General features: G+C 48.3%; 1 protein-coding gene across 1 annotated transcript in view; it reads left to right on the plus strand.

Moving 5' to 3' along the window:
* BLMH (bleomycin hydrolase) overlaps positions 1–21,022 on the plus strand; it is a 42,026-nt gene extending 21,004 nt beyond the window's left edge. Inside the window, exons 6-12 of the mRNA XM_032216676.1 lie at positions 4,256–4,348; positions 7,797–7,952; positions 9,903–10,061; positions 10,188–10,255; positions 12,273–12,390; positions 14,404–14,473; positions 19,913–21,022. Of these exons, the coding sequence (XP_032072567.1) occupies positions 4,256–4,348; positions 7,797–7,952; positions 9,903–10,061; positions 10,188–10,255; positions 12,273–12,390; positions 14,404–14,473; positions 19,913–20,064 (816 nt within the window). The 3' untranslated portion in view covers positions 20,065–21,022. The remainder of the gene's footprint in view (positions 1–4,255; positions 4,349–7,796; positions 7,953–9,902; positions 10,062–10,187; positions 10,256–12,272; positions 12,391–14,403; positions 14,474–19,912) is intronic.
* The last annotated feature ends 6,424 nt before the right edge of the window (positions 21,023–27,446 follow it).

Below are 27,446 nucleotides of genomic sequence, written 5' to 3' on the forward strand. Positions count from 1 at the left end.
CTAAAGCAGTGATGCTTATAAGTACGAGGACTGTAAGTGTCGTTAATTCTGTTGTAACTTTGAGCCGCTAAGCAAAGTTACAACGGAACTAAGAGAAAGACACTTATGTTCCTCGTACTTACAACCGTTGCAAGTACTCCTCTAAAGCAGTGATGGTTATAAGTACGAGGACCGTAAGTGTCGTTAATTCTGTTGTAACTTTGGGCCGCTAAGCAAAGTTACAACGGAACTAAGAGAAAGACACTTACGGTCCTCGTACTTACAACCGTTGCAAGTACTCCTCTAAAGCAGTGATGGTTATAAGTACGAGGACCGTAAGTGTCGTTAATTCTGTTGTAACTTTGGGCCGCTAAGCAAAGTTACAACGGAACTAAGAGAAAGACACTTACGGTCCTCGTACTTACAACCGTTGCAAGTACTCCTCTAAAGCAGTGATGGTTGTAATACGAGGACCGTAAGTATCTTTTTTTTTTTAAGTTCGGTTGTAACTTTGGCTGCTAAGCTTCATTGCAGATAATCCTCAACTTACAACAAAACAGAGGCCCAATTTTTTTACATGGCTGTGAGATAAGATGTTCCGTGAGATTGGCTCCATGTTATGACCGGCCCAGCCGCAGTTGCTAAGTGAATCACTGCAGCCATTATCAAGACGGTTGTTGAATGAACCTGGACGGAGGGATGAGACCCTTTTCAAGACCCAGAAGAATCGGGAGGTGGACGTGGGGGAAAGCCAGGACGACTGACCAAGAATTTGGTGGGAGGATTCGTCAGCTAGTCTTTACTTCATATGCAAACGAGTTTTAATTAGATTTCCTGGCCTTTGATCTCCTGCTTTTAATTTCTTGGGCTCGCTGCCTCTTCTTCCTCGTCCGACTTTTGCACGAGGCGGCTTCTCCCCAAAACAATTTACGGGGTGACTTAGCTGTTTATTTAAAGCATTTATTCAGCCGCCCATCGTAGATCAAACTCTTGAGTGCTCTCAACCAGCAGTTAAAACAACCGTCATTATATCATTAAGGCATACATAAATCTATTACAGCCAGTCCCCGATTTACGACCACAATGGAATCCAAACTTTATGCCACTAACAATGCTATGTTGCTGAAGACGTTTGTTAAGTGAGTTTTGCCCCGTCGTAACGACTTTTCTTGCCCCCATTTGTTAACGGCATCCCGGCGGTTGTTGAGCTATAGTCCCACGGGTTCCTAAGCGAGCCGTGCCCCGTTTTACGACCTTCCTTCCCACTGTCGTGAAGCGAAACGCTGCGGCGATCAACTTCACGAGACGGTCGTTAAGTGAATCTGGTCTCCCAGTTGATTTCGCCCATCAGGAGGGTCACAGGAGGGGATGGCGTGACCTTAAAGGGACGCTGCGGCCGTCATAACTATAAGTCGCTTGCCAAGCATCCGAATTTCGGCCATGTGACCACGGGGTTGCTGCACCGGTCATTAAGTGAAAAACGGACATAAGTTCCTTTTTTCAGCTCCGTTGTAACTTTTTTTTTAAAGAAGTTTGTTTTTTTTAATTTTTCAATTACAATTGAATTCAATTCAATTTGTTTTTCTTCTCTTCTTATTTTAACGTTTATATTTTAGTCTTGTTTTTGAAAGCCGCCCGGAGTCCTACGGGATTGGGTGGCATATAAATTTATTAAATTACAATTAATTACAATTAATTACGCGTGACCCATCAAAACCGCGCTCAACTAAGCCGCGCCCGATTAAACCGTGTCGCTGACGTCATCAACAGGGCGACAACAGCCAGCGCGGAGAAAGAAGTGCGCTTTAAATAGCGCTTTGAAAGCAAGCTGATTCAACTTAAGGTAAGGGCTAGGTTTAGGGTTAGCTTTAGGGTTAGGGTTAGGGTTAGGTTTAGGGTTAGGTTAAGGGTTAGGGTTAGGTTTAGGGTTAGGTTAAGGGTTAGGGTTAGGTTAAGGGTTAGGTTTAGGGTTAGGGTTAGGGTTAGGTTAAGGGTTAGCGTAAGGGTTAGGATTAGGTTTAGGGTTAGGTTAAGGGTTAGGGTTAGGGTTAGGGTTAGGGTTAGGTTAAGGGTTAGGGTTAGGTTAAGGGTTAGGGTTAGGTTAAGGGTTAGGGTTAGGTTAAGGGTTAGGGTTAGGTTTAGGGTTAGGTTAAGGGTTAGGGTTAGGTTAAGGGTTAGGGTTAGGTTAAGGGTTAGGTTTAGGGTTAGGTTAAGGGTTAGGGTTAGGTTTAGGGTTAGGTTAAGGGTTAGGGTTAGGGTTAGGGTTAGGGTTAGGGTTAGGTTAAGGGTTAGGGTTAGGTTAAGGGTTAGGGTTAGGGTTAGGGTTAGGGTTAGGTTAAGGGTTAGGTTAAGGGTTAGGTTTAGGGTTAGGTTTAGGGTTAGGTTAAGGGTTAGCGTAAGGGTTAGGATTAGGTTTAGGGTTAGGTTAAGGGTTAGGGTTAGGGTTAGGTTAAGGGTTAGGGTTAGGTTAAGGGTTAGGTTTAGGGTTAGGTTAAGGGTTAGGTTAAGGGTTAGGGTTAGGTTAAGGGTTAGGGTTAGGTTAAGGGTTAGGTTTAGGGTTAGGTTAAGGGTTAGGTTTAGGGTTAGGTTAAGGGTTAGCTTTAGGGTTAGGTTTAGGGTTAGGTTAAGGGTTAGGATTAGGTTTAGGGTTACGTTAAGGGTTAGGATTAGGTTAAGGGTTAGGTTTAGGATTAGGTTTAGAGGGGTTAGGTTTAGGTTTAGGGGTTAATTTTAGGTTTAGCGTTTACAGCGTGCTTCTGTCTCCGCGCTGTTGTCGCCTTGTTGATGACAGCTACGCGGTTTAGTCGAGCGCGGTCAATCGAGCGCGGTTTTGTGGTGGAACCTTAATTACGTTGTGACTTGAAACGGACACCAAATGTCCTCTTGTAAGCCAAGGTCCTTAAAGCCTTTATTTATATTCTATAGCCGCCGGTCCTTAATCTCAAACTCTGGAGCTTCCCAGCCAGCAGCTGAAACAACGATCGATAGATCACAAATGCACACACAAACCTATTAAAAGCACAAACATTAAAACCAGGCCCCAAGGTTAAACTTTGCCCCTGCAGTCCGTCCTTAAGCAGGCTATTCTCCAAAGCGCCAGAAAACAGGAGAAGAAGCGATGGATGGAAACGAACGAAGGAGAGAAGCAGCCTGGAATGAAGGGGAAACTTCCTAACAGTGAGGGCAATTAGCCAGTGGAACAGCTGGCCACCAGAAGTTGTGGTTGCTTCATCATTGGAGGCTTTCAAGTAGATATTGGGCAGGCATTTGTCTGAAATGGTGTAGGGTTTCCTCTCCTGGCAGAGGGTTGGACTAGAAGACCTCCACGGCCCCTTCCAACTCTCTTATTCTGATATCCTTCCTTCCTCTGTTATGTGGTTATCCTTTTTTCCCTCCCTTCCTCCTTCCTTCCTTCCTTCCTTCCTTCCTTCCTTCCTTTATGCAGTTATCCTTTCTCCCTCCTTCCTTCCTTCCTTCCTTCCTCCCTTCTTCCTTCCTTCCTTTCTTCCTTCCTGCAGTTATCCTTCCTCCCTCCTTCCTTCCTTCCTTTATGCAGTTATCCTCTTCCTTCCTTCCTTCCTTCCTTCCTCCCTCCTTTCTTCCTTCCTTCCTTCCTTCCTTCCTTCCTTTATGCAGCTATCCTTCCTTCCTTTATGCAGTTATCCTTCCTTCCTTCCTTCCTTCCTTCCTTCCTTCCTTCCTTCCTTCCTTCATGCAGTTATCCTTCCTCCCTCCCTCCTTCCTTCCTTTATGCAGTTATCCTCCTTCCTTCCTTCCTTTCTTCCTTTATGCAATTATCCTTCCTCCTCCCTTCCTTCCTTCCTTCCTTTATGCAGTTATCCTTCCTCCCTCCTTCCTTCCTTCCTTTATGCAGTTATCCTCCCTCCTTCCTTCCTTCCTTCCTTCCTTCCTTCCTTCCTTTATGCAGTTATTCTCTCTCTCCCTCCTTCCCCTCCTTCCTTCCTTCTTTCCTCCCCTCCTTCCTCTCTCCCTTTCATCCCTCCCTCCCTTCTGCATCTCTGGAGGTTTTTAAGAAGAGACTGGAGAGCCATTTGTCTGCAATGCTATAGGGTTTCCTACTGAGCAGGGGGTTGGATTAGATGACCTCCAAGGTCCCTTCCAATTCCGTTACTCTGTTCTGTTCCTTCGAAGGAGCGGATATTTGGGAGATATACTTATTTATTTCATAAGTTTGTATTTGTTTTATAAGGTATTCTCATTTGTTGTATAATAAGATAAAATGCTTCTCATAGATATATTTCCTTTTTCCCAACAGATGCGGGAATATTGCCTCCGGCTACGAAACATGGTAGAGAGCGGATGCAGCAAAGAGGAACTTTCGGCAGCCATCGACACCATGATCGAGGAGGTAGGTGGGCCTTGGGGAAGGGACCCCCATCCTGGTATTGGGGGGGGAGGTTGCTTCTGAAGATTCCCCGTGCTTTTAGCCCCAGAGCTCGGGTGGGGTTTCGCTAGCAGCAGTGGCTCTTCCGTCCTGAGGACCAGCCCATAGATTTCCACTGCTCTCCTCTCCTCTGCCTTCTGCCCATCTGTGCGTCAGGCATTCAGGGATCTTCCATCCCGAGAACCGGCCTATAGATTTCCACTGCTCTCCTCTCCTCTGCCTTCTACCCATCTGTGCGTCAGGCAGTGGGCCACAATACCTGGCTGGTGCAGAAACCCAGAATGAGTGTTCAAAAAGTTTTTGAACACATATACAGTTAGTGGCTCAGTGGCTAAGACGCTGAGCTTGTCGATCAGAAAGTTCAGGGGTTCGAATCCCTAGCGCTGCGTAACGGAGGGAGCTCCTGTTATTTGTCCCAGCTTCTGCCAACCTAGCAGTTCGAAAGCAGGTAAAAAATGCAAGTAGACAAATAGGAACCACCTTTGGTGGGAAGGGAACAGCGTTCCGTGCACCTTCGGCGTTGAGTCATGCCGGCCACATGACCACGGAGACGTCTTCGGACAGCGCTGGCTCTTCGGCTTTGAAACAGAGATGAGCAGCGCCCCCTAGAGTCGGGAACGACTAGCATGCATGTGCCAGGGGAACCTTTACCTTTACACAAGCAGTCCTCGACTTACGACCACAATGGAGCCCAAATTTTCTCTTGCTAAGCGAGATGGTTGTCCAGTGAGTTTTTGCCTCACTGGATGCCACCTTTCTTGCCACCGTTGTTAAGTGAATCACTGCCACGGATGGTCACCCGGTCATTAAGTGAATCTGACTTCTCCCACTAGTCGCCAAAGGGGATCACATGACCCCCCTCCCCCCAGGACATGGCAACCATCATAAATACGAGTCAGGGGCCAAGCGTCTGGATTTGGTTCATGCGACGACAGGGACTCTGCAACGGTCCTAAGTGTGAAAAACGCTCCATTTTTCAGTCCCGTTGTAACTTCGGTCACTAAGCGGACAGTTGTAAGTCGAGGACTTCCTGTGAACTTGCGACTCCTCTAAAGCTGTTTTTCACAATCGCTGGCTCTTCGGCTTTGAAAGGGAGATGAGCAGCGCCCCCTGGAGTCAGGAACGACTAGCACAGGTGTGCGAGGGGAACCTTGACAGTTACAGGTAGTCCTCAATAGAGCCCAAAATCTATGTTGCTAAGTGAGAAATTGATGAAGTGAATTTGGCCCCCCTTTTGCGACTCTTCTTGCTAAGAAGGGAATCACTGCCGTCGTTAAATTAGTCAGACGGTTATTAAGTGAACCTGGCTTTCCCCCGTTGAATTTGCCAGTTGGAAGGTCGCAAAAAGGCACCGTCATGAATGTGAGTCCATTACCAGGCATCGGAGTTTTGAACACGTGACCACGGGGATGCTGCAACGGTCGTAAGTGTGAAAAATGCTGATAAGTCGCTTTTTCGGTGCGGTCGTAACTTCGAGTGGTCACTAAGTGAACTGTTGTAACTCGAGTGCTACCCGTAGTCCGTCATTTTGTTCAAAGTTCCAACAGTTCTGAAAATGTGGACACTAGAGGGCAGTAGCGGACAAGGTATAAGCCATCCCCTCTGCTGCTGAGCACAGCAATCTGCTAGTCCTCAACTTGCGACCATGACTTAGAATTGCCATGGCTAAGCAAGGTGGTTGTTAAGTCCACTGTGTCCCATTTTACGACCTGTTTTACCGTTAAGCAAATCACTGCAGCTATTTAGTGAATCATGCAGTCGTTAAGCGAATCCGGCTTCCCCTTTTGGGGGGGAAGGTCACAGATGTGATTCTCTGACCCCAGGACAGTGCAGCCATTGTAAGCGTAAGTAGTCCTCAACTTACAACCGTTTGTTTAGTGGCCGTTTAAATCCAGGAAACACCCAAGCTCAGAGAGCAGAAAAGAAGAGATTAGCAGTTAGCAGTTAGACTTATATACCGCTTCATAGGGCTTCCAGCCCTCTCTAAGGGGTTTACAGAGTCAGCATATCGCCCCCAACAACAATCCGGGTCCTCATTTTACCCACCTAGGAAGGAAGGCTGAGTCAACCTTGAGCCGGTGAGATTTGAACCGCCGAACTGCAGAACTGCAGTCAGCTGAAGTAGCCTGCAGTGCTGCACTCTAACCACTGTGCCACCTCGGCTCTAGCTGGATTGGACAGCTACCTGGCTGAAATAGTACAGGGCCTCCTGCTTGAGCAGGGGGTTGGACTAGAGGACCTCTAAGGTCCCATCCAACTCTATTCTGAATGATATTTATCTATAAATTAGCATCAAGGGCCCCACGGTGCTTCTCCTCCTCCTCCTCGCAAAGCCAGATTCACTTAACAACCATGTTGGTAACTTAGCAACGGCAGTGATTTATTTAATAACCGTGGCAGGAAAGCTCGTAAAAGGGGGCAGAACTCGCTTAATGGTTTCTTGCATAGCATCAGAAATTTTGAGCTTAATTGTGGTCGTAACTCAAGGACTTGCTTGTAGATTCTGCTCCCTTTTAATCTGTTTTTGTTTAAACATTGAATAAAGCATATATATATATATATATATATATATATATATATATATATATATATATATATATATATACATACATACATACATACACACACACACATACATACATATAAAAGGGTATGTATGTATGTATGTATGTATGTATGTATGTATGTATGTATGTATGTATATATATATATATATATATATATATATATATATATATATATATATATATATATATATATATATATATATATGTTGTATTTGTGCTGATAAATAAATAAAGGGAGACTAGTATAGATCTATTTCAAACTATTTAGCTCTCATCAGCTAGCCATACCCTTACTGGGATTCGAACCTGGGCTGTATTACATATTAGGCAGATGTGTTAACCACTAAGCCACAAGGTTCTCCTCCTTTATCAGCTGAGCCAGGGAAGTAGTATGTATTTAGTGTCACAACCCCTGGTATGCCCAAATATGGGAGGAAGCAGACTGCTTCCATTCTCTGTCTATCGGCTCGTCACTAGAGACCAACCAGACAGAAACCCAATATTTTTACTGTTGCCTTTGTTACATTTGTGTTGTATTTGTGCTGATAAATAAAGGGAGACTAGTATAGATCTATTTCAAGCTATTTAGCTCTCATCAGCTAGCCATACCCTTACTGGGATTTGAACCTGTGCTGTATTACATATTAAGCAGTTGTGTTAACCACTAAGCCACAAGGTTCTCCTCCTTTATCATATATATCCCCTTTTCTGACCTTCTGACCAGCAATGGGGAAGCCGGACCCACTTAACAACCGGGTGACTCGCTTCAAACTCACACAACTACCCACGCTTCCGTTCAGGGGGTGGCTGGGTTTCCGCAACCACGTTCTCCCACCCTCTTCCAGGTGTTCAGAGTCGTCAGCATCTGCCTGGGGAACCCTCCCACCACCTTCTGCTGGGAATATTACGACAAGGAGAAGAACTATCACAAGATTGGGCCCATCAGCCCCGTGAAGTTCTACCAAGACCACGTCAAACCGTTGTTCGATATGGAGAGCAAGGTAGGAAGATCTTGCGATGCAAACCAATGTGAAGTGAGCGTTTCCCTGATCCTGGAATCTGTTGTGACCCACCAGTGGCCAGTGGAGCTGGCATCATCAGATTCGGACAGTGAGGAGAGTTGGGGAGGAAGATGGGCCAGTCCTGGAGTCTGGGGGAGGCTCGGACGAGGGCTCCGTGTCGGAGGGGGCCAGGGCCGTCTGACAGTTATCAGCTGCCTTCGGAGTCAGAGATCAGTGAGGCAGAAGAACAGCTGGAGCCTGTTCCCAGTGTGCGCATGCACAGAGTTGCCGGATGAAGGGAAGAGCTAAGGAACAGGGGTCGACTTGGGAGTAAGGCCACAGGTGGACGGTGAATGGCCCCGCCCAGAGGGAATAAAAGAGGAGCGAAAGGGGAGTGGAGTTTGCAGGAGACACTTAGTTCATTGGTTCGTGACTCTCCGAGGCTCCTGGCCAAGTTCTGCAGATCTCGGCCTGGCAGCTCTCCAAGCCAGATGAGGTCTGTGACTGTAAATCCTCCCTTGAAAGACTTTGCTGGATGTGAAGGAGCAGAATTCCCAGTCAATTAATAAAAGGGGTTTTGTCGGAACCAGGAGTTTGATTCAGGCTCTCGGGAAGCCTCGGTTAGGACAGAATCTCATTTTTTTTTTAGGGATCTGGGCACCTTCCTCACCTGAAATCCCTTTTCTCAAGCCCAGCCCAGCCCAGTTGGCATCCTTCCCAATGTATTCAGCATTGCTTCCTTGCTGAAACTAGAATTCCCTTTGGATTCAAACAGGAAGGGTGATTTGATTTAAATTCTCCTTTCTCCTGACATATGGGGATCCCTTGACCTCAGGCTTCCAAATAGCATCCAAAAGTAAAACAGAGATTTTTGTTCACTTATTTCACTGTTTCTGTAAACCACTCTCAGGCGCTGCGCTGGAAACCAGCAGATGGGGAGTTCTAGTCCCACTTTCATCATGAAAGCTGTCTGGGCTGGTGGGGGGGGGGTGGACTTTGATCCAATCACTAGGAGCTTGTGAGTTCTAGTCTCACCTTAGATATGAAAGCCAGTGGGGTGACTTTGGGCCAATCACCAGGAGCTTGTGAATTCTAGTCCCGCCTTAGGCAGGAAAGGCAGCTGGATGACTTTTGGGCCAATCACCAGGAGCTTGTGAATTCTAGTTTCACCTTAGACATAAAAGCCGATGAGGTGACTTTGGGCCAGTCACCAGGAGACCATGAGTTCTAGTTTCTGCCTTAGGCAGGAAAGGCGGCTGGGTGACTTTGGGCCAATCACCAGGAGACAGTGAATTCTAGTCCCGCCTTAGGCAGAAAAGGCGGCTGGATAATTTTGGGCCAATCCTTAGGAGCTTGGGAATTCTAGTCCCGCCTTAGGCAGGAAAGAAGACTGGGTGACTTTGGGCCAATCACCAGGAGACAATGAGTTCTAGTTTCTGCCTTAGGCAGGAAAGGCGGCTGGGTGACTTTGGGTCAATCACCAGGATACAGTGAATTCTAGTCCCGCCTTAGGCAGAAAAGGCGGCTGGATAATTTTGGGCCAATCCTTAGGAGCTTGGGAATTCTAGTCCCACCTTAGGCAGGAAAGAAGGCTGGATGACTTTGAACCAATCTCTAGGAGCTTGTGAGTTCTAGTGCCATCTTAGAGATGGAAGCCAATTGAGTAACTTTGGGACAATCACCAGGTGACGAGTTCTAATCCTGCCTTAAGCATGAAAGCCAGCCGGGTGACTGCGGCCCAATCACCCAAAGGCAGGGAGTTCTAGTCCCATGCTGGCTGGGGGATTCTGGGAATTGAAGTCCACCAGTCTTAAAATGGCCATCCCTGGTTTAAACCGTCCTGTCTGGCTGGTGGGGGCTTCCCAGTCGATCCGGGGGTGTATGTGTCACCCCCTTCCTTGCACCTGGCTGCCCCTAACCCCGTGTTCCCCATTCCTCTCCATCTCACAGGTGTGCCTGGTGAACGATCCTCGACCCCGGAATAAATACAATCAGCTTTACACGGTGGAGTACCTGGGCAACATGGTGGGGGGCAGGAAGACGCTTTACAACAACCAGCCGGTGGAGCTATTGAAAAAGATGGTGGCCGCGTCCATTCAGGATGGAGAGGTCAGCCTCTTGCACCCCCAACCCTGCCCCGCCCAGGGTTGACACCCCCCCGCCCACCCCCCCAACTCTCTCCTGCCTTTCCATTCTCATCCTGATCACCGTTTCCTGCTCTCTCTCCTCCCGCAGGCTGTGTGGTTCGGCTGCGACGTTGGGAAATGTTTTAATAGCAAGCTGGGCATCAACGATTTGAAGATGTGAGTTTTGGGGGGGACCCCGTGGATAGAGCGGAGTGGGGGGCTGCCCCTCGGGAACTACTTCCAAGCAGGAGCCCCTGTTTCTCTTGCTTTGGCGGTGGGGGGGAAGGTTTTCTTGTCTACCCATGGCGGCCACAATTTATTTTCTTCGGTATTTATTATTTCCCAGATATATTGGTCAAAACAGTTTGTTTACTTCTTGGTGTCCCTGTTTCTGTGAGCAATAACTCTGGGCGGTGAACATGCCTGACACATCTTCCTCCTCGTATTTCCCCAGCGACAACCCTGTGAGGTGGGCCGGGCTGAGAGAAAGGGACTGGCCCAAAGGCACCCAGTTGGATTTCATGCCTAAAGCAGGACTAGAATTCCCCGTCTCCTGCTGATTGGCCCAAACTCACCCAGACAGGTTTCATGCCTAAGGCAGGACTAGAATTCCCAGTCTCCTGGTGATTGGCCCAAAGTCACCCAGCCGGCTTTCATGCCTAAGGCAGGACTAGAATTCCCAGTCTCCTGGTGATTGGCCCAAAGTCACCCAGCCAGCTTTCATGCCTAAGGCAGAACTAGAATTCCCAGTCTCCTGGTGATTGGCCCAAAGTCATCCAATCGGCTTTCATGCCTAAGGCAGGACTAGAATTCCCAGTCTCCTGGTGATAGGCCCAAAGTCATCCAATCGGATTCCATGCCTAAGGCAGGACTAGAGTTCCCAGTCTCCTGGTGATTGGCCCAAACTCACCCAGACAGGTTTCATGCCTAAGGCAGGACTAGAATTCCCAGTCTCCTGGTGATTGGCCCAAAGTCACCCAGCCAGCTTTCATGCCTAAGGCAGAACTAGATTTCCCAGTCTCCTGGTGATTGGCCCAAAGTCATCCAATCGGCTTTCATGCCTAAGGCAGGACTAGAATTCCCAGTCTCCTGGTGATAGGCCCAAAGTCATCCAATCGGATTCCATGCCTAAGGCAGGACTAGAATTCCCAGTCTCCTGGTGATTGGCCCAAAGTCATCCAATCGGCTTTCATGCCTAAGGCAGGACTAGAATTCCCAGTCTCCTGGTGATTGGCCCAAAGTCATCCAATCGGATTCCATGCCTAAGGCAGGACTAGAATTCCCAAGTCTCCTGGTGATAGGCCCAAAGTCATCCAATTGGATTCCATGCCTAATGCAAGACTAGAATTCCCAGTCTCCTGGTGATTGGCCCAAAGTCACCCAGCTGGTTTTCATGCCTAAGGCAGGACTAGAATTCCCAGTCTCCCGGTGATTGGCTCAAAGTCATCCAGCCGGCTTTCATGCCTAAGGCAGGACTAGAATTCCCAGTCTCCTGGTGATTGGCCCAAAGTCATCCAATCGGCTTCCATGCCTAAGGCAAGACTAGAATTCCCAGTCTCCTGGTGATTGGCCCAAAGTCACCCAGCCGGCTTTCATGCCTAAGGCAGGACTAGAATTCCCTGTCTCCTGGTGATTGGCCCAAAGTCACCCAGCCAGTTTTCATGCCTAAGGCAGAACTAGAATTCCCAGTCTCCTGGTGATTGGCCCAAAGTCATCCAATCAGCTTCCATGCCTAAGGCAAGACTAGAATTCCCAGTCTCCTGGTGATTGGCCCAAAGTCACCCAGCCGGCTTTCATGCCTAAGGTAGGGCTAGAACTCCCCGTCTCCTGGTGATTGGCCCAAACTCACCCAGACAGGTTTCATGCCTAAGGCAGGACTAGAACTCCCCGTCTCCTGGTGATTGGCTCAAAGTCACCCAGCCGGCTTTCATGCCTAATGCAGGACTAGAACTCCCAGTCTCCTAGTTTCTAGCCCGGTGTCTTAACCACCAGACCAAATTGGCTCAGTAAAAACACTTGAGTTTCTAATGAAAATGCATTTTTTTATAAAGAGAGGGGGAATAAAACAGCCTAGAGTTTTTGGGGTGACCTCCCCCTTCAGTCCCCCACCAGCAAGGCATTGTGGGAGTTGAAGTCCAAGCCCCCATTCTCCTTCCCCCTCCCCCATTCAGAAACCTTTTCGCCTGTTTTGCAGATATAACCATGAGTTGATGTTCGGGGTGTCAGTCAAGAACATGAAGAAGGACGAGCGGCTGATTTTCGGGGACTCCATGATGACGCACGCCATGGTCATCACCGCCTTCACGAAGAAAGTCAGTCCCTTGGGGCAAACGCTTTCCCCTGCTTTAAATTTCCCTGTCCTGGAGCTTGGCCAGGTTTGGTTGACTGGATGACGGGTCATCAGATGGACGTCAACTCAACAACAACATATGTATATAGGGCCTTCTCCATTCGGCTGGTGTCAACTCTTAGCTAGGTCCGAGGGGTGGCGAACGATGGCCCTTTTGATGACTTGCGGACAAGGGCCATCGTTCTCCACCCCTGACTTAGATAGACCTTCTCCGTGATCTGTCCCAAACATGGTCCTTCAAGACTTCCAACGGTTGACCCATCGTCACTCAGCCCATCCATCTTGCTCCTGCTTGTCCTCTTCCCTTCCACCTTTCCCACCCAGATGGACTTCTCCAAGGAGCTGACCTTCGTGTTGGTTGTTCTACCAAGTCAGTTTGGCGACCACAAAGATGAACAACCTCCAGGTTGAGATGGGTCCAGCCCGGTCTCTCATCACCACTAGAAATACGTTCATCCGTTAAAGTGGTGATAGTCCACCCTAGGAAATCTTGAAGGACCACGGGTGGGACAAATCATCGTGCAGAAGGTCTATCCAGGTGGTTCCTGAGAGTCAAAACCTGATCTGTCGGTCAGTGAAAGACCCAAATTGAGAAGCCCATCATGGTGGAAAAGGGAGAAGAGAAGACCAGGGGTCTTCAAACTTGGTAACTTGATGACTTCTTGACGATGCTGGCTGAGGAATTCTGGGTGTTGATGTCTACAAGTCCTCAAGATATCAAGATGGGAGACCCCTGGAGAAGAGGACATGCTGCCTGAGGAATTCTGGGAGTTGAAGTCCTCAAGGCGTCAAGGTTGTAAACCCTTTGAGAAGAGGACATGTTGGCTGAGGAATTCTGGGTGTTGGAAGTACACAAGTCCTCAAGATATCAAGATGGGAGATCCCTGGAGAAGAGGACATGTTGGCTGAAGAATTCTGGGAGTTGAAGTCCACAAGTCCTCAAGATATCAAGATGGGAGATCCCTGGAGAAGAGGACATGTTCCCTGAGGAATTCTGGGAGTTGAAGTCCACAAGTCCTCAAGATACCGAGATGGGAGACCCCTGGAGAAGAGGACATGTTGCCTGAGGAATTCTGGGAGTTCAAGTCCACAAGTCCTCAAGGTATCGAGATGGGAAACCCCTGGAGAAGAGGACATGTTCCCTGAGGAATTCTGGGAGTTGAAGTCCACAGGACTTAAAGTCGCCAAAGTTGAGAAACACTGCTTTGAGCATTTCGCAATTCCCTCTCGGGCCCCCCTGCTTCATCCTGACCAGCAATCCTCTTGCGCTTGTTTAAGTATGTTTCCCAACGATGCGGCTCGTAGATAAATATTCCCACCGCCGTTTAGCAGTTGCAAAACCAGGATGGCAGGGGGAAAAAATGGGAAGAGAATCCGTTCTCGAGAGCCAGATTAAAACCAGGAATGCTGGGCTGGCAGGGAGATTGTTTGTCATAACAGCCGGTTGTCCAAATTTCTGAAACGTTCTTGACTTCGGGACGCTAAGGAACAAAGTAGGACATTTTGCAAAAAAAAACCCTGCCATTTTAGAGATACTTCCGTCAAAAAAACTGCTAGCCCTCGACTTACGACTGTTTAGTGGCCATTCAAAATTGCAAGGGCATTAAAAAATAGTGACTTAACTACCATTTTTCACACTTAACAACGGTTGCAGCTTCTCCACGGGGATCAAAATTTGGATGCCTGGCAAATGACTCATATTTATGACGGCCGTGATCCCCCTTTCGCGACTTTCTGACTTAATGAACTGTGTGTTAATCAATTGCCGTGGTTCACTGAACAACTGTGGGAAGAATAGGTCATAAAATAGGGCAAAATTCGCTTAAAAGATGTATCATTTAGCAACAGAAATTTCGGGCTCGAGGAATACCTGTGACGTTTCGGTCATTTTCAATCCCAAGGAAGAAGTGGTGTTGACGTTCGTCGTTCCCGCTGGATTTTTCTCACCGCCTGAAATTCTTCTTTCCTTTTCTAGGAGGAACCGGACGAGGGCTACGAGAAGTGGCGGGTGGAGAATTCGTGGGGTGAAGACCGTGGGAATAAAGGTATGGCATCCCTTGGGAAGTGGGGGGGGGGGAGAGAGAGAGTGGGGGCTTTCATGGTTGAGCCAAGGGGAAAGTAATACATCCCCATGCAAGAAATCTGTCTGTCTGTCTTATTATCTGCCTATCATTTGCCTATCATCTGTCTGTTTGTCTATAGATGACCTATAAGGTCCCTTCCACCTCTGTTCTATTCTATTTCAAATTCTCTTTTCTTGTATTCTTTCAAATTCTATTCTATTCTGTTGTAATCTAATATTCTGCATTCTATTCTATTCTATGTTCTGTTCTATTTCATATTTTCTAATCTAATCTAATCTTCTGCGTACTGTTCTATTCTAATATTTTGCATTCTATTCTATATTCTATTTCATATTTTCTATTCTAATCTAATCTTCTGCATACTGTTCTATTCTATTTTAATGTTTTGCATTCTATTCTATATTCTATTTCATATTTTCTATTCTAATCTTCTGCATACTGTTCTATTCTATTGTAATGTTTTGCATTCTATTCTATATTCTATTTCATATTTTCTATTCTAATCTTCTGCATACTGTTCTATTCTATTCTAATATTTTGCATTCTATTCTATATTCTATTTCATATTTTCTATTCTAATCTAATCTTCTGCATACTGTTCTATTCTATTCTAATATTTTGCATTCTATTCTATATTCTATTTCATATTTTCTATTCTAATCTAATCATCTGCATATTGTTCTATTCTATTTTAATATTTTGCATTCTATTCTATATTCTATTTCATATTTTCTATTCTAATCTAATCTTCTGCATACTGTTCTATTCTATTCTAATGTTTTGCATTCTATTCTAGGTTTAGGTTTAGGTTTATTAGCATTTGTAGGCCGCCCTTTTCCCTGAGGGGACTCAGGGCGGCTCACAGAAAACCAGGGAGTGGGGAATACAACATTAAGACAACAACATATAATAAAATAGTAAACAACATACATTCATCATTCGGGCGGGGTAGCGATTCTTATCCCCAGGCCTGACGGGCGAGCCAGTTCTTCAAGGCTATGCGGAAGGCTCGGACGGTGGAGAGGGTACGAATCTCCACGGGGAGCTCGTTCCAAAGGGTCGGGGCTACTGCTGAGAAGGCCCTCCTCCTTGTAGTTGCCAGCCGACACTGGCTGGCCGATGGAATACGGAGGAGGCCTAGTCTATGGGATCTTATAGGTCGTAGGGAGGTAATTGGCAGAAGGCGGTCTCTCAAGTATCCAGATCCACTGCCATGTAGGGCTTTATGGGTGATTAATAGCACCTTGAAGCGCATCCGGAGATCGACAGGTAGCCAGCGCAGCTCGCGGAGGATGGGTGTTATGCGGGTGAATCGGGGTGCACCCGCGATCACTCGCGCGGCCGCGTTCTGCACTAGCTGAAGTCGCCGGATGCTCCTCAAGGGCAGCCCCATGTAGAGCACATTGCAGTATTCCAGCCTAGAGGTCACAAGGGCCCGAGTGACTGTTGTGAGGGCCTCCCGGTTCAGGTAGGGTCGCAACTGGCGCACCAGGCGTACCTGGGCGAATGCCCCCCTGGTCACAGCCGTTAAATGGTGGTCGAATGACAGCTGTGGATCCAGGAGGACTCCCAAGTTGCGGACCCTCTCTGAGGGGTGTAAAATTTGACCCCCCAGCCTGAGAGTTGGAATATTGGCCAAATCTTTGGGAGGAAAACACAACAGCCACTCGGTCTTTTCTGGGTTGAGCACAAGCTTGTTAACCCTCATCCAGTCCATAACGGCTTCAAGACCCCGGCCCATCACGTCAACCGCTTCATTGATTTGGCACGGGGCGGACAGATACAGTTGAGTATCGTCCGCGTATTGATGGTATCTAATCCCGTGCCTGCGGATGATCTCTCCCAGCGGTTTCATGTAGATGTTGAATAGTAGGGGGGATAAGACCGAACCCTGCGGCACCCCATAATTTAGGGGCCTTGGGGACGATCTCTCCCCTCCCACTAACACCGACTGCGACCTGTCCGAGAGGTAGGAGGAGAACCACCGTAGCACGGTGCCTCCCACTCCCACCTCCCGCAGTCGTCGCAGAAGGATACCATGGTCGATGGTATCGAAAGCCGCTGAGAGGTCAAGGAGGACCAGGATGGAGGGATGTCCTTCATCTCTGGCTCTCCAAAGATCATCCATCAATGCGACCAAAGCGGTTTCTGTGCTGTAACCGGGTCTGAAGCCTGACTGGAAGGGGTCTAGATAGTTCTATATTCTATTTCATATTTTCTATTCTAATCTAATCTTCTGCATACTGTTCTATTCTATTCTAATATTTTGCATTCTATTCTATATTCTATTTCATATTTTCTATTCTAATCTAATCTTCTGCATACTGTTCTATTCTATTCTAATGTTTTGCATTCTATTCTATATTCTATTCCCAATTGCAGTTGTAAGTTGAGGACTTACCATATTACTCTTATGGTCATAGGTTGAGGACTTACCTGTATTGACCTCAATTGTGATCGTCAGTTGAGGACTTACTATATTACTCTTATGGTCGTAAGTCGAGGACTTACCTGTATTGGGCCCCATTGTGGTCATAAGTCAAGGACTACCTGTATTGGGCTCAAATACGGTTGTAAGAAGAGGACATACCTGTATTGGGCCCAATTGTGGTTGTAAGTCGAGGACTTACCTGTATGGGGCCCAATTGCGGATGTAAGTCAAGGACTACCTGTAATTGGGCTCCCGTGGGGTCATAAGTCAAAGACTTGCCTTTAATTCGGCTCCATTTGCGGTCGTAAAATCGAGGACTACCTGTAGCAAGTTCAGATTGGAAGCGGAGTCGGGCTGGGATTCAGGGAGCGACGTCAAACCTGTGTCTAAGGCTGGCCTGAAACAACGGACGGGGGAAGTGGCGGAAAGGGAGAGCTTAGGGAGGAAGTCAAGGGCATTTCTCGGGGTCCGGCCCCACCTTTCCTGCCAAGCCTCCCCCCACCTTTCCCAAGCGAGGAGAGGGGCTCCCTCTGGCCGCCCTGACCCCTGCCCCACCCCAAAGGGCATTGTTCCCGCCGCCAAGGGACTTCCTCCGATATGCAGGAATTTCCTTGGCCCCCGAGGTTATCAAATCTGCTTTTTCTAGGGTTTGGTTTCCAAAAATCCTCCCTGAAATCTCCACATTCCCTGGACATTTTGTCCTGGCTCCCTCACCCCACCCCACTCCCAAGTGAGAGAAACTGCAACGGTCAGATTTTGCACCGTGGGACTAAATCCTCAGTTTCCCCTTTCCATGGCCCTCGGCATACATGGGAATCATCTCCTTCGCTGGCCTGGCTTTTAAGAGGGGAGGACTTCCACTCTCAGAATCCCCCAGCCAGCATGCTTTAAGAGGGGTGGACTTCCACTCCCAGAATCCCCCAGCCAGCCTGCTTTAAGAGGGGAGGATTTCCACTCCCAGAATCCCCCAGCCAACAGGCTTTAAGAGGGGTGGACTTCCACTCCCAGAATCCCCCAGCCAGCAGGCTTTAAGAGGGGAGGACTTCCACTCTCAGAATCCCCCAGCCAGCATGCTTTAAGAGGGGTGGGCTTCCACTCCCAGAATCCCCCATCCAGCCTGCTTTAAGAGGGATGGGCTTCCACTCCCAGAATCCCCCAGCCAGCATGCTTTAAGAGGGAAGGACTTCCACTCCCAGAATCCCCCATCCAGCATGCTTTAAGAGGGGAGGACTTCCACTCTCAGAATCCCCCAGCCAGCATGCTTTAAGAGGGATGGGCTTCCACTCCCAGAATCCCCCATCCAGCATGCTTTAAGAGGGGTGGGCTTCCACTCCCAGAATCCCCCATCCAGCATGCTTTAAGAGGGATGGGCTTCCACTCCCAGAATCCCCCATCCAGCCTGCTTTAAGAGGGATGGGCTTCCACTCCCAGAATCCCCCAGCCAGCATGCTTTAAGAGGGAAGGACTTCCACTCCCAGAATCCCCCATCCAGCATGCTTTAAGAGGGGAGGACTTCCACTCTCAGAATCCCCCAGCCAGCATGCTTTAAGAGGGATGGGCTTCCACTCCCAGAATCCCCCAGCCAGCATGCTTTAAGAGGGGAGGACTTCCACTCTCAGAATCCCCCAGCCAGCATGCTTTAAGAGGGATGGGCTTCCACTCCCAGAATCCCCCAGCCAGCCTGCTTTAAGAGGGATGGGCTTCCACTCCCAGAATCCCCCAGCCAGCCTGCTTTAAGAGGGGTGGGCTTCCACTCCCAGAATCCCCCATCCAGCCTGCTTTAAGAGGGGTGGGCTTCCACTCCCAGAATCCCCCATCCAGCCTGCTTTAAGAGGGGTGGACTTCCACTCCCAGAATCCCCCATCCAACATGCTTTAAGAGGGATGGGCTTCCACTCCCAGAAATTAGAATAGAACTGAACAGAATAGAAAATAGAATAGAATAGAAATTAGAATAGAAATTAGAATAGAACAGAATAGAGTAGAATAGAATAGAATAGAATAGAGAATGGAATAGAACAGAAAATAGAATAGAAAGTAGGATAGAGAATGAATGGAATGGAAAATAAATGGAAAATAGAATGGAATGGAAAATACAATAAAATATAATAGAGAATAGAATAGAATAGAATAATAGAATGGAATGGTATAGAATGGAATGGAATAAAATAACATAATTTTATTGTCACTTTGAGTGTACACTTATTGGCATACATTCAAGTGAAATTTCATTTCACTTAAGAAGACGGGACGGTCCAGGAACAAGCTCTTCTTCTTACCACGATCACCCCACCCCTCCCGGTTCTTGGGCCACAGCCTAAGCCCAGCCTCGCTGTAAACATCGCTGCTGCAGCCTAGCGGTTACAGCTAGCTGTTGTGGCCCGCCAGCGGACAGTGAGGAGGGTTGGGGAGGAACCTGGGCCAGTCCTGGAGTCTGGGGGAGGCTCGGATGAGGGCTCCGTGTGGGAGGCAGAGAGGGGGACAGAGCCATCTGACAGTTATCAGCTGCCTTCGGAGTCAGACATCAGTGAGGCAGAAGAACAGCTGGAGCCTGTTCCCAGTGTGCGCATGCGCAGAGTTGCCAGAGGAAGGGAGCAGCTAAAGAACAGGGGTCGACTTGGGAGGAAGGCCACAGGTGGGCGGTGAATGGCCCCTCCCAGAGGAAATAAAAGAGGAGTGAAAGGGGAGTGGAGTTTGCAGGAGACAATTAGTTCCCTTCATCGTGACTCTCAGAGGCTCCTGGCCAAGTTCTGCAGAGATCGGCCTGGCAGCTCTCCAAGCCAGATGAGGTCTGTGACCGTAAATCCTCCCTTGAAAGACTTTGCTGGATGGGAAGGAGCAGAATTCAGAGTAAATTAATAAAAGGATTTTTTTTTGTTGGGACCAGGAGTTTGCTTCAGGCTCTTGGGAGACCTCGGTCAGAATACTATCTGACTCTCCCCCCCCCCTCCCTCCTGCTCTCCCTTCCAGGTTACCTACTCATGACGGACGACTGGTTCTCGGAGTTCGTGTACGAAGTGGTCGTCGACCGCAAACACGTCCCGGAGGAGGTCCTGGAAGTCTTGCTACAGGAGCCCACTTCCCTGCCCGCCTGGGATCCCATGGGGGCTCTGGCCCACTGAGCCGTCGCCGGAAGGAGGGGACAAAGCCCCCCCCCCCTGCTCTTTCTGGGTCAACTCCCAAGCCGGCGGGAGCCCCCTCCTCCCCCGGGCGGTCTGCAACCAAGCCATTGGGGGGGGGGGGAGAAAGTTCCCAGCTAGAGGTGCTAACATTCACACATACGCCCCCCCCTTTTCAAAAGGCGCCATCCACCTCTGGAGGGGAGGGGGTTTTCTCCTTGCATCGGCATCTCTTCATTGTAATACAGAGTCACCTTTCTTTTTCTAAAAATGGCTTTTTAAACTCATCCTAATGCACTCATTTTAAAACGGGGAAGGGGTTCTTTTGGACACGCTGCACACACACACAAAGTGGGGGGCGGGGGAATGGACATTTTAGTAAGGCTCTTTCTAAACCAGAAATGGAGGGTTGATTTTCACCATCAAATTGAGGTGCACGGTTTGGGGGGGGACACCTGGGACTTTGCCCTGCTGCCTTTTTGGGGGGATAAGATTCGGGGGGTGGGCGAGGCGGGTCTGTTAATCCTGTCATTTCTACCTGTCCCATCTTTTTCCGGACTGGTTTTCTACAACCTGGTGCCTCCCGGCTGTCCGATTTCCTTCACCGAATTTTTGTTCAAAAGCCAAAAGAATCTATAAGGAATAGACGTCCGGACCGATAACTGGACAGTCGCGATGGGTCTTAGCTGAGGGCACCAGGTTGGAGAAGGTGGGTTTTCTTTTTTCCTTTTGCTCAACAGGATTCTAGTCAGTGGGATCCCCTCTTGGTGGGGTCTCCCTTTAGCGAGATCTCCCCTTCCCCACCAGGGAGGCAGAGCGAACAAGAGGCCCACCCGCCCCCAACGAAAGGGAAGCGTTGACAAAATAATAATAATAATAATAAATAAACCGCATTTCGTATGCCCTCAACAACTCTTATGGTGCTATGAAGTATTTTAATTAAAACACTTGCCTGAAAGACGTGTTTGTCTCCTGGCTTTGATCTTAGGGACTAGCGCCTTGCAAAGGAAGACTGGGGCGGCCCTGAACGGGTTTGGATTGGATGAATTGGAAGGAACAAGGACCAGGGATTTTTTTTTTTGTTGGTCCAACGTCCATAAAGAGGTTGTGTAGCAATTTAGGACCCGTCACAGGTGGTCCCCGACTTACAACCACTCGTTTAGTGGCCAAAGTTATAACGCACCGAAAATGACTTATGTCCGTTTTTCACACTTAGGACCATTGCAGCATCTCCGTGATCATGTGGTCAAAGTTTGGACGCTTTGCAGCTGATTCATACTTACGGCGGTCATAATGTCCCGGGGGTCATGTGTTCCCCTTTTGCGACCTTCTGACAAGCAAAGTCAATGGGGGAAGCTGGATTCACTTAACAACGATCACTGTCTCCCGCTATGATTGGACCAACGTCACCCAGCCATCTTTCCTGCCTAAGGAAGGACTACAATTCCCTGTCCCCTGGTGATTGGCTGGAAGTCATCCAATTGGCTTTCACACCTAAGGCGGGACTAGAACTCACAGTCACCTGGTGATTGGCTCAAAGTCATCCAATTGGCTTTCATGCCTAAGGCGGGACTAGAACTCCCCTTCTCCTGGTAATTGGCCCAAAGTCGTCCAATTGGCTTTCACGCCTAAGGCGGGACTAGAGCTCCCCTTCTCCTGGTGATTGGCCCAAAGTCATCCAATTGGCTTTCATGCCTAAGGTGGGACTAGAACTCCCCTTCTGGTGATTGGCACAAAGTCACCCAACCAGCTTCTATGCCTAAAACCAGACTTCAGAAAGTTCTGAATTAGCAGCAGGGAGACCTGAGTTCCAATTTACCCTCCAGGCTCCCCCAGGAAATTTGAGCTGAGTGCTTTCTCTCCTCCCCCTCCCTCCCCCCCTACCTTGCAGGGTTCAGCATTGGGGGGGGGGCTTGCATGAGAGGCAGAATATGATAAATAAAATAATTTTGCAACCTCTTCCTTCCCTGATGGTTTTGCAGGCGGCATCGGCTTTGATCTGCCATCCTCCCAGGCGTTTATATTTTTCCTTTGCCCCAGAATCAAAAGCAGGAATCTCACCATCCCCAGATAGAAAGATTGGGCATATTGCAGAATAATTGAAAGTTGGAAGGGACCCTCGAGGTCTTCTAGCCCAACCCCCTGCTCAAGAAGGAGACCCTCTTGTCATTTCAAACAAGTGGTTCTCCCACCTCTCCTTAAAAACCTCCAGTGATGCAACACCCACAACTTCCTGAGGCAAGCAGTTCCACTGGCTAATTGTCTTCACTGTCAGGATGATTCTCCTTGGCTTCAGATTGCTTCTCTCCTTGATTGGTTTACGCCCGTTGCCCTTCCTTCTTTCCTTCCTTCCTTCCTTTTTTCCCCTTTTCCTTCACCTTATTTTTCCTTCATTCCATCCTTCCCTTCTTCCTTCCTTCACCTTATTTTTCCTTCCCCTTATTTTTCCTTCATTCCATCCTTCCCTTCTTCCTTCCTTCCTTCTTTTCCCTTCACCTTATTTTTCCTTCCTTCCATCCTTCCCTTCTTCCTTCCTCCTTCCTTCCTTCCTTCCTTTTTCCCTTTTCCTTCATCTTATTTTTCCTTAGTTCCATCCATCCTTCCTTTCTTCCTTCCTTTTTTCCCTTTTCCACCTTTTTCCTTCATTCCATCCTTCCCTTCTTCCTTCCTGCACCTTATTTTTCCTTCCTTCCATCCTTCCCTTTTTCCTTCCTTCCTTCCTTCCTTCCTTCCTTCCTTCCTTCCTTCCTTCCTCTTATTTTCACTTCCTTCCTTCCTCCCTCCCTCCCATCCATCCATCCATCCATAGAATAATAAAATAACAGAACTTGGAAGGGACCTTAGAGGTCTCCTAATCCAGCCCCCTGCCCAAGCAGGAGACCCTTTCAGACAGGTGGCTCTTCCTAAAATCCACCAGTGATAAAGCACCCACAACTTCCTGAGGCAAGCAGTTCCACTGGCTAATTGTCCTCACTGTCAGGAAATTCCTCCCCAGTTCTAAGTTGCTTCTCTCCTTGATTAGTTTCCACCCATTGCTTCTTGTTCTGCTCTCAGGTGCCTTGGAGAATAGCTTGACTCCCTCTTCTTGGGGGGCAGCCCCTCAAAGACTGCAATGCTGCTGTTATGTGCCCCCCCCCCACAGTCCTTTCCCTTCTCTAGTCCAGTGGTTCCCCACTTATTTTTGGCCATGTCCCACCTGAGCACCTCTGAAATCCCGATGCGCCTCCTGTGAAATACAATTCTTAAACTTTACTCAAAAAGTGAACTCTACTCAGGCGGAGGAAGCCTAAAAGGCCCTTCACTTGGTTTAAACAAGGTTCAAATCCCCCCCCCCATTAAAAATCAAATTACAGTATTACACCCACCCACCCCCATGGGGTGCGGCTCCCCCACGACCGTCCAAGCCCAAATCTTGCAACCGTTCTTCATGTATTAGTTTTTCACACTTAACAACCATCCCAGCCTCCCCACTGGGTCACGTGATCAAAATCCAGAGGCTTGGCAACTGACTCACGTTTACGACGCGTCGCAGTGTCCCGGGGTCCTTTCTGACTAGCAAATTCTGCGGGAAAGCCGGATTCGCTCCACAACCGTGTGACTCACTTAACGACCGCGGGGATTCAGTTAAAAGCTGCAGGCAGAAGGGTCGTAAAACGGGGCAAGGTTCACTTAGTCCATGTGTCTCACTCAGCAACGGAAACCATTGGGTTCAGTTGTGGTCATAAGTCGAGGATTACTTGTGCACAGTACTAACAGTGGCCTACAGAGGGCAGCAGTGGCTCTTTTAGGGAGGGGCTGTGAAAGAGACTCAGGGATGAAGCTGGGGAAGGATGGGGAGGGGTCTTGGAGAGAATCCCCCTCCTCGCCATTATTTTTTGCATTATTTTTTTATTATTATAATACAATAGCAGAGTTGCTTAGGCAGGAAACCCTACGCAACTTCAGACAAATGGTTATACAATACAATACAATAGCAGAGTTGGAAGGGACCTTAGAGGTCTTCTAGTCCAACCCCCTGCCTAGGCAGGAAACCCTACATCACTTCAGACAGATGGCTATCCAGCATCTTCTTAAAGACTTCCAGTGTTGGGGCATTCACAACTTCTGGAGGCAACTTCTGTTCCACTTGTTCTCGCTGGCAGGAAAATTCTCATTATTTTGCATTACTTTTTATTATTATTTTGCATTATGTTTTTATTATTTTGCATTGTTTTTATTATTATTTTGCATTATTTTTATTATTTTTGCATTATTTCTTTATTTTTGCATTATTTTTTATTTTTTTAATTATTATTTTGCATTGTTTTTATTATTTGCATTGTTTTTTATTATTTTGCATTTTTTTATTTTTGCATTATTATTTATTATTATTTATTATTATTTTTTATTTTTGCATTATTTTTTATTTTTAAATTATTATTTTGCATTGTTTTTATTATTATTTGCATTGTTTTTAATTATTTTGCATTTTTTATTTTTTGCATTATTATTTATTATTATTTATTATTATTTATTATTTTTGCATTATTTTTATTATTTTTTATTATTATTTTGCATTGTTTTTATTATTTGCATTATTTATTATTATTATTTTGCATTATTTTTACAAATAAGGCAGTGAACATATCAAACGCACCTTTGCCCCTCTTACAGGTAGTCCTCGACTTACAACCATTCGTTTAGTGACTGTTCAAAATTACAACAGCACTGGAAAAAATGACTTAGGACCATTATTCACACTTATGACCATGGCAGCCTCCCACAGGAGCAAAATTCAGAGGCTTGGCAGCTGACTCGCATTTATGGGATCCCCTTTTGCGACCTTCTGACAAGCCGAATTCATATAATGACTGTGTGATGAATGGCCGCAGTGATTCACCTAACGACGGTGGCAGGAAAAGTCGTAAAATGGGGCAATACTTGCTTAACCGCTGTCTCACTCAGCAAGGGAACTTTTGGGCTCCATTCCAGTCGTAAATCGAGGATTACCTGTATTTTTACAGATATCGGATTTCTCCTGAGTCCCTCCGGGAATAGGGCGGCATATAAATGCAATAAACCTTCAAACCTTCAAACCTCCTCCTCCTTTCCTCGCCACAACAACCCTTTGAGGTGGGCTGGGTGAGAGAGATGGGGGGGGGATTGGCCCAAAATCACCAGCCGGATTTTCCCTTCTCTTCCTTTCCAACCGCTCCCTCTCCCTGCCGACCCTGTCCAGGAACTGCCCAGGCTGGCTGGGGGGAAGGGGGCAAGGGCAATCAAAGCAGCCCCCTCCCACGAGAGGACCCCCTGCATCCTCTCGCCTTCCCAGGCACCCAGTTGGCAAGGTGGCACCCCAAAATGCCTTGGTCCCTTTTTCCATGGGTGTGCAAAAGGGGGGGGGCGTCTAGTGTTTGCCATGCTCCTCCCCCTGAGTGTGCAAAAGGGGAGGGGTCTTGTGTGGACCATGTCCCTCCCCCATGAGTGTGAAAAGGGGTCTTGTGTGCACCATGCCCCTCCCCATGAGTGTGCAAAAGGGGAGGGCTGTTCACCATGCCCCACCCCATGAGTGTGCAAAAGGGGTCTTGTGTGCACCATGCCCCTCCCCCAATGGGTGTGCAAAAGGAGAGGGGTCTTGTGTGCATTATGCCCCTCCCCCATGAGTGTGCAAAAGGGAGGGTCTTGTGTGCACCACCCCTCTCCCATGAGTGTGCAAAAGGGGAAGCATCTAGTGTTTGCCATGCTCCTCCCCATAAGTGTGCAAAAGGGGAGGGGTCTTGTGTGCATCATGTCCCTCCCCCATGAGTGTGCAAAAGGGGAGAGGTCTTGTGTGCACCATGCCCCTCCCTCATTAGTGTGCAAAAGGGGAAGCATCTAGTGTTTGCCATGCTCCTCCCCATGAGTGTGCAAAAGGACAGGGGTCTTGTGTGCACTATGTCCCACCCCCATGAGTGTGCAAAAGGAGGAGTCTTGTGTGCACTATGCCCTTCCCCCATGAGTGTGTAAAAGGGAGGGTCTTGTGTGCACCACCCCTCTCCCATGAGTGTGCAAAAGGGGAAGCATCTAGTGTTTGCCATGCTCCTCCCCATAAGTGTGCAAAAGGGGAGGGGTCTTGTGTGCATCATGTCCCTCCCCCATGAGTGTGCAAAAGGGGAGAGGTCTTGTGTGCACCATGCCCCTCCCTCATTAGTGTGCAAAAGGGGAAGCATCTAGTGTTTGCCATGCTCCTCCCCATGAGTGTGCAAAAGGGCAGGGGTCTTGTGTGCACTATGTCCCACCCCCATGAGTGTGCAAAAGGAGGGGTCTTGTGTGCACTATGCCTTTCCCCCATGAGTGTGTAAAAGGGAGGGTCTTGTGTGCACCACCCCTCTCCCATGAGTGTGCAAAAGGAGAAGCACCTACTGTTTGCCATGCTCCTCCCCATGAGTGTGCAAAAGGAGACGTGTCTTGTGTGCACGAAGCGCCTCCCCATGAGTGTGCAAAAAGGGAGGGGCCTAGTGTTTGCCATGCTCCTCCCTGTGAGTGTGCAAAAGGGGAGGGGTCTTGTGTGCACCATGCCCCTCCCCGAGTGTGAAAAGAGGGAGGGGTCTTGTGTGCACCAAGCCCCTCCCTCATGGGTGTGCAAAAGGGGAGGAGTCTTGTGTGCACCCTGTCCCTCCCCATGAGTGTTCAAAAGGCGAGGGGTCTAGTGTTTGCCATGCTCCTCCCCATAAATGTTCAAAAAGGGAGGAGTCTTGTGTGCACCTTGCCCCTCCCCATGAGTGTGCAAAATGGGAGGGGGGTCTAGTGTGCACCAGGCCCCTCCCCCATGAGTGTGCAAAGGGGGAGGGGGTCTAGTGTTTGCCATGCCCCTCCCCATGAGTGTGCAAAAGGCAAGGTGTCTTGTGTGTGCCATGCCCCTCCCCATGAGTGTGCAAGGGTAGGGGTCTAGTGTGCCCCAAGCCCCTCCCCCACAGGGGTGCAACACGCCATGTCCCTTCTGCCTGCTTGCAGGGAAGGGAGGAAATGTTGGGCTCACTGCCCCCTTCATTTGGGGGGCAGTTTCTGCTCAGCCCCCCCCAATCCCAGAAGAGGCTCCGAGGTTGCCCCAAACTCAGTCTCGGCTTCTTCTCCCACTGAAATAATGCGTTGCAGCTCACGAAAGACTTTTTATCTTATTTATGTGTTTTATTTCCTTTCCAATTTGTCTTTTCAATCGGGGCACATCAAGGGGTCTCCAGAGGCTTTCGGATTCCTGCAGAAGCCCCTGAAAGAGTTTCCAATCAGAGAACAAAGCAGAATTGCAATCTATATCACAACTGTGAATTATTACATTTGATTGGAGCTTCATTAGAAGCAGAGGGTTGGAAGGGCCCTTAAGAGGTCTTCTAGTCCAACCCCGTGCCCGAGGCAGGAGTAACAGCTAC

Source organism: Thamnophis elegans, chromosome 4, assembly GCF_009769535.1.
Source record: "Thamnophis elegans isolate rThaEle1 chromosome 4, rThaEle1.pri, whole genome shotgun sequence".
Classification (NCBI taxonomy): Eukaryota; Metazoa; Chordata; class Lepidosauria; order Squamata; family Colubridae; genus Thamnophis; species Thamnophis elegans.